The 7,671-nt window shown below is 37.1% G+C and overlaps 1 protein-coding gene and 1 long non-coding RNA gene across 2 annotated transcripts; both read right to left on the reverse strand.

The window, feature by feature from the left end:
* Nucleotides 1–650: 650 nt before the first annotated feature.
* On the reverse strand, nt 651–4,206 carry LOC113500888. Its single transcript, XR_003401240.1, has 3 exons — nt 4,168–4,206; nt 2,704–2,888; nt 651–2,573 (listed from the first exon to the last, which is right to left on the reverse strand). It is a non-coding gene; the product is annotated as an uncharacterized LOC113500888 (long non-coding RNA).
* A 734-nt stretch (nt 4,207–4,940) lies between these two features.
* On the reverse strand, nt 4,941–7,671 carry LOC113500891 (venom allergen 5-like). The gene is made up of 6 exons (XM_026881813.1): nt 7,012–7,671; nt 6,786–6,904; nt 6,400–6,481; nt 5,998–6,182; nt 5,366–5,463; nt 4,941–5,114 (listed from the first exon to the last, which is right to left on the reverse strand). Exons 1-6 carry the CDS (start codon nt 7,064–7,066, stop codon nt 4,985–4,987), a joined length of 669 nt encoding a protein of 222 aa, XP_026737614.1. The 5' UTR covers nt 7,067–7,671; the 3' UTR covers nt 4,941–4,984.

Here is a 7,671-nt window from a genome sequence, read left to right on the forward strand (position 1 = left end):
TTTCTTATGGAATAAAAGAGTATTAACTATTTAATTCAACTAGGTCCTTGGTCCTGGTCTTGTTCCGGCCTGTGGTTTACGTAGATATATACCATAATTTATAGCCGCTCGTTCTATCAATCATAGAAGCTGCAATCATTCTGAAAATCCCTACAAACGGCACAAATATAGTAAGTTACTTACCTATTTGGTAGTTACTTGTTTGGGGTTAAAAGTTTTGGACCACGGCACCCAAAAGTAATAATTCTCAATAAAAGTATCCTAAAGCGTTTTATTAATATTTTGCGCGACCCTAAGGCTGCCTTTTACCTTGCACTGAGGAATATGCATTGCTATCCATAGCGGCAATGCAATAGCAATGCCGACGAATATTTCTAAGGCAATTTGTTGTTTTATGTAAGTAAATAGGTATTCTTTTTCAAGTATTTTTTTTTAAACGACTCCCGCTTCTTAGTAATTGAATCCTTGTGTCGCGGGCTGTTTCACAAACATACAATTCACATGTATAAAGACATCCAGACTCGGAACAACGTTCGTGGAGCACACAAATGCTGTCCTACGCGGGGATCAAACCCGCGACACGTCGCGTAAAGCGGCGGGTTTACCGTGACCTCAACCTGCGGCTGCCTGTGCAGTCAAAATATTAAATATTGAGATTAGTTTTGTAGTTTAGTTACAAATTCATTACATGCAAATTGAGACTAGTGTACTAATAATGCTACAAATTCAAAATACTTATTCCCTGATTTCGTTGATGTGTTCATTTCTGTATCATAACATAATAAATAATATAGTTTCTTGACGTCCCACTGCTGAGCAAAAGCCTTTTTCCATAGAAAAAGGTGACGACAGATTTACATACAAAAAATAACACCCTGCTAATATTCTAAACGTGAAAGTTTCTAGGTATGAACGGCTGTTTTTTACCTACTCTTTCAGCTAAAAACCGGATTGGGCAAAAAAATCGTACACACATAGTTTATAACGTAGAAAGTTTTAGTGCTGATTTTTATTCCCGTGGGATGATTTGAATTGTAGCGGGTAGAGCCCCTGGCAACAGCAAGTAATTAATAAAAGACAATTAAGTAAATCAAAATCCAATCAATTATCCATCACGTTCGATTGTTTCATTATAAAAACCGGTCGAAAATCTAACATCGATTAGTAGTATTGATAACGTGAACCAGCTTTTTACTTATATGATAGTAAAGAAAGTTGAAATGAAGAAATCCTTGAGGCCCAAAGGTGCTGACATTTCGAACAATCAAAGCAGCAATTATGAATCTCGTAAATGCTTGTCCAAGTTGTCCAATACGGACATCGGACCCGCAGCACATCCATATTCTTCATGCAACCTTCTTGCACGGGTTTCGTCCCTGAGCTGAGCCTGGAGATCCTTCTGCAGCCTTTGTACTGTCAGTACTGTGATCTTGTTTGACTGTAATTTGTTATTAGAAGACATCGCTCTCTGCTCTGCGTTATTTCGCGATACCTCTGGGGCCCCAATTCCGCTATTTACAACTGCCGATGAGTTAATCGAATTTGCCTCGAGTTCGGAACGTTTCATCGTTTCATCTCATCAAACACGTTGATATAAAATGTCCTAAAATACTGAGGTCCAAAAAACAAAATTAAACAACAATTTTACCATGAATCTTTTATTGATTGTGTTTTATAAATGTATATTTTTCACGTCTTTGTCTTTTTACATTTACTTCCATAAGGATGACTGCAGTCTTTGGCACCGCATGTCAATTTTCCACTGGAGCCACCACTAGTCTTGTACGGTTCTCCACCCAGGTTGTTCCCACTGAAAATAAGTTTTTATTCTCAGGTACATAAGAACTAAACTAGTTTCCTAACACTCCGTCCACGTGCCTATAACCTTGACTCCCTAACATTAAAAGTTGAACCAGTTATTATTAGCTCAATAACACAGGTATACATTTTCTAACCGTGTTTGGAAGGGCACAAACTCCGAGCAAATTTTCTAATAATAAATATACCTTGTCCATCTATTACATCTTTAGACGACGAAGTCGACCACTGACAAATCTTAGAAAATATGAAATACCTACTTAATAAGTTACATTAAGTCGTTTCTCCACAACTTTGATAGCCTACAATGCATCAAACCCAATTATATTAGTGTTACTAACTCTACGAGTGTATCCATACTGCATGTTTTGTTTTGCCACCACTTTAACAATAGCCACTTTTTGGCAAGTGTCATCTAAAAATTCTAACGGTTGAATAGTTGTCTTCCGTGACCAGCTCAAGCAAAGCAACACTTTTCGTAAGGCATTAGAAAGAGCTTATGGCGCTGAACAAACTTTCCCAATATAAGGATGCAGAAAATACCTTGGCGTCTTATTACATGCCCAGCAGACGAATAAATCTCATGAACTTTTAATGAAGTTAAGTTCAACTAAATTTACCCGTAAATTTAATAAATATAAATTAATAGAAACATACTTTGGTCCATAGTTGCAGACTACATAAAAGTTGTTCCATTCGCCTTTCTTTGTTTGCAATATCGCGCAGCCGATGTAGACGCTGTTAGACCATGCCATCTAAAAGAGAGCAAAAAGTGTAAAACTTAACACATTCCTACTGGCTTATTGTGACGCAAAACAAAGACACTTCCGTATCGTATTTAATCATAATTAAATAGGTACCGACAGAATTCTGTAATCTACAAACCTGAGTGTAATGGCCAATCTTATGACTTTTCGACTTATCGAAGTGACTTTTCCGAAGTGGACCATGGGTAAAGTTAATATGCTCGCTAAACCAAGACTCTAATGCCATGTCCGGATTGAGATTGTATTTACTATCAGTTGTAGAGTACCAATACAAATTTTCCCCCGTAAAAAATCTGCCCGATGCTGAAAAACACATAGAAAGATATAAGAATGTACTTGATAATAGATCATCGTCTGCAATGTTTAGCTTATATTTGTTTTAAATTTTATCCAAGTAGAACATATCTCTATTTAAACAAATATAGGTACTAAAATGTTTTCATCCACTACTATAGGCCGCCTAACATAAGAGAAACACCTTATATATGCTACTAGCTGACCTAGCAAACGTTGTTTTGCCGAATATTTTTTTTCTAGTTGTATGTATTTTTAATGTCACATAATAAAAAAAAAAACAAACAATTTCGTCCAAAAAATAAAATATTTTTTTTTAGTGTGACCAACCCTTAGCACTTAAGGGTAAGAAAAATAGATGTTGTTTTATTCTCAGACCTACCCAATATGTTTACAAAATTTCATAAAAATCGGTCGAACCGTTTCGGAGGAGTACGGTTACTAACATCGTGACACGGGAATTTTATATATTAGAAGAGAAGATATAAGATATATTTAGTATCTCTTTAATGTATTTAGCTTGTGCTAACTTTCAGACGTTAATTAAATACAGACTGCTATGACGTATAAAAACTTACGAATACTCTCATCCGGTTTATGGCTATCAATATTTTTTTTCGCCCAGTTAGTCGCTTTTTCACGTAGTTCCCGATCCGAAACTTTGAAGCAGTGATACGCAAAATAACTTTTAGAAAAGCATAATCAAGTTCTGACGGAACAGCAATCGTGACTGTTATGCCACTTAGTGCAATCTGATATTTTATTTATTTATTGTCAGGTAGATTCTCAAAAACTATCTTTTATTTTATTTTAAGAACAAGCAAGGTGAAGTCTAAAGAGAAATAAATTTATATAGATTAACAACCTTCCCATTTCTTTCATAAATGTTTTTGTTTAAATCTACCTGGCTTACTAATAAGTTAGTAATGAGTATTTTGTTAGTAGTATTAATCATAGGTTTTTTTCTTTCTCGCGAATGTGGATTTGGGTCATTTCGAAATCAAACATCCAAAATTATGATCTCTGCCTCCTGAGGTGCATAACCTCATAACTGATCGATTGAACGGAAAACACCACTCGTTATTGTTTCCAGGGACCCTATTTCCAAATTCTTGAACAATTTAAAATTCCCCTCTCGACGTACGGAGGTAGGTACCAACATCATGGAAGAAGCGTAAAGAACATTCAAACTAAGAATTTAAACAAAACTAAATATTTGACATTTGGATGTAATTACATAAATGAGTACAAGTACAGTATAATAATTGACACTGAATTATTAGCATACCACACTTTTCATATCCCGGGCGGCTGGCTGACCTGGTACCTTTTTGTTTTTTTTTTAGGCGGGGGAATCCTCATGTTAATCCTCATGCGCAAGTTGCGCCCGAGCGCAGCACGTCGCCGCCCCATACGACGTCGGCGTATGGCGGGCGCGCTGGGATCTACCTCCCGAGCGCCCTCCGCCGCCTCCTTCGCTGACATGACTGTCTCTGCGAAGGAGGCCAATGCATTCCACGCTGCGCGACTGCTGATCGATGCAGCCACAACAGCCGGCAGCGCGGAAAAATCGATGGAACCAAGCGCCGTCAGGAGTTCGGAGCTAGCTTCGGCAAAAGCCGGACATACGGCCAGAGTGCGCAATGCGGTGTCGTCTTCGTCACCGCACTCATGGCACGCAGTCGACTCCTCCCTCCTGACGACGCGACACAAGAAGTGGCCAAATGACCCATGGCCAGTAAAAATCTGCGTGAGGCGGTAGGTCAAGACACCGTACCGCCTCTCCGCCCACGGTTGTAAGTATATTATTCTCACATTATATTATATTATATTGTATAAATAACACTATTTTCTAGCACGTTTTAAGCATGGTTCGGTACGTTTCATCTCAACACAAATCTTTACGTGACATGACTGAACTGACAAAAACTGAATTAAGATTTGTATCGTACAAGAAGAAGGCGAGATATCTACTAACCCTAGCGTCATTTTTAAAGGAAGAGTGAAGTTGGATAGGCATTAGCAAATATCATCTCATCTCATTTCATCATCATGAAACGCTTATGTCCAAAAGACAAAACAATAATTTAAGAATAAAATCTTTATTAAATTATATTGTATCGGTCGTTTTCACATTTAGGTCCATAAGGCTGGCTGCAGTCTTTGGTACCGCAGTACAATTTTCCATTGGAGTCAGCACTAGTCTCGTACGGTGTTTCATTGACGTAGTTACCACTGAAAATAAGATTTTACTTTCAGTTACTTAAATACTAAAGAATGCTATAATCCGAACCACTTCTTTACAACTCTGGTAACCTCTATCCACTGCACTTTGATCTCTTCGAACGAGTCAAGACAGCATGATTTTGAGGCCTTAAATACTTATATAACACTAGTTGCCTGTGAGTTCGTCCCTGGGTTGTCCTTGAATGGATGGTCACGGTGAAGCTGAATTAAAAGTACTAATTATTCAGACAGAAACTCACCCTGGACCATAGTTGCAGACCACATAAAAATTGTTCCATCTGTTCTTTCTTGTTTGCGATATAGCGCAGCCGATGTAGATGCTGTCAGACCATGCCATCTGAAAGTCAGCATTAAATGTTAAGCTTAAACACAAAATGCAAAGATGCTAAATATTCCCATAAGTATTCCTAATGTGCTAACTGTACTTCTGGGAATTAGCGAAGCAGCTTTTCAGAATTATCGTTTATTAATTAATTAATAACGTTAATTAGCCTGTTCAAGTTCTGGCGATGTGCATATCTGACAAGATTGTCGAAACACCTTCTCTTGGGACGACCTCAACACTATAAATCACGATGCCGATGTTATTGTCCGAATGCCATTCATATCATCCCATATATTGAACCGATCAATGACCCAATTCACGACCAACAGCACCAAACGTAGGGTCATTGATACATATGTAAACTTGGACTTGATTGTTTCGTTTAGGAACCGGCAAGAAAAATAAGCATAAAGAAGAATTCAAAGCGCATTAAAGGGATTCTGGCCCCAAGAAGAACATTTAAAAAGCAGCCTACCACAAAATTAATTATAGAAAAAATAAAATTATAGAAATGACTTAATTAAGGCACCAACAAAATCTGCAAACCTGAGTGTAATGGCCAATCTGATAGTTTTTGGAATTATCGAAGTCACTTTCCTGAAGTGGGCCATATGTGAAGTTAGCATGTTCACCAAACCAAGACTCTAATGCCATGTCCGGATTCAGATTGTATTTACTATCAGTTGTATAGTACCAATACAAATTTTCCCCAGTGGTAAATCTGCCGGATGCTGAAACACACATAAATGTAAAAATACTTGACATCAGAAATTCATCTTCAATAAAACTTTCAGTTTAAATATTTTGAGGAAGGAGCAACTTAGCCTATTACATAAAGGCTCTGCTAAAGACTAATTGGGATGTAAAATTTTGCTAAGTCATTTCTTAATTATGTAGCTTGCACGTAATTTCAGAAAGTATATAAATATAAACACTGCTGAAACTTACGAATATGTTTATCCGGGTTGTGGAAATTCTTATTGCTTAGCGCCCATTTAGCCGCCTTTACATGTAGTTCCTCATCCCAAAGCTACAAAAAGAATAACATAATATATCTCTACTTAAATATATAATTCCAATAACATACATAAAAACATACTATGCCTAAGTATTTAGAGAGTCAATGAAATTTTCATATTTCCGGCGGTCAGAGGTAAGCATAGTAAGCCTAACGAAAATATCTTGTAACATGCACTGAAGCACAGGCTTCAATTTTGAGCATAACGAGTTCTATAATAGTCCGAGTCTATAGAAGACTTAGGTCCAAAAATATCACTATGTAATAGAAACAAATAGGTACAAGTGCCACAGCATTGATTAAATTATTAACATACCACTATATTCATTTTACTAGCCGCAGGTTGTCCCGGTACCCTGCCTTGGGCTAGCAGCAGCCTCCTCGAATTGTGACCATCGACAAAGGCCCGAATTTGAGCACATGACAACGGTATCACTGAAACCAATCCAACACACTTTATTATAAAAAAACCAAGCAACGTGTCGTTATAAAAACTGTTCAAAAATCAAATGAAAATAAACAGTATAATAACGTGAACTAACATTGGCATTGCGCAATAGTCAAGAAAGTCAAAAGAAAGATCACTTTGAGCTCCATGGCTTGAATAAAAGTACTTCTAGTGACAGTGAAGTGACTAATATGCCGATGTGCTGGTAAATGTCTTTTATACTACTAGAAAACGATTACACACTTGTGGTTTAATTGGTTCCGTCCGATTCCTTAATGATAATTATTTTCTTAATGACGAGATAAGTTTTCTTTTTGCCACTTTTCTTATAGAATAAAAGAGTATTAACTATTTAATTCAACTAGGTCCTTGGTCCTGGTCTTGTTCCGGCCTGTGGTTTACGTAGATATATACCATAATTTATAGCCGCTCGTTCTATCAATCATAGAAGCTGCAATCATTCTGAAAATCCCTACAAACGGCACAAATATAGTAAGTTACTTACCTATTTGGTAGTTACTTGTTTGGGGTTAAAAGTTTTGGACCACGGCACCCAAAAGTAATAATTCTCAATAAAAGTATCCTAAAGCGTTTTATTAATATTTTGCGCGACCCTAAGGCTGCCTTTTACCTTGCACTGAGGAATATGCATTGCTATCCATAGCGGCAATGCAATAGCAATGCCGACGAATATTTCTAAGGCAATTTGTTGTTTTATGTAAGTAAATAGGTATTCTTTTTCAAGTATTTTTTT

Source organism: Trichoplusia ni, chromosome 14 (genome assembly GCF_003590095.1).
Source record: "Trichoplusia ni isolate ovarian cell line Hi5 chromosome 14, tn1, whole genome shotgun sequence".
NCBI classification, from domain to species: domain Eukaryota; kingdom Metazoa; phylum Arthropoda; class Insecta; order Lepidoptera; family Noctuidae; genus Trichoplusia; species Trichoplusia ni.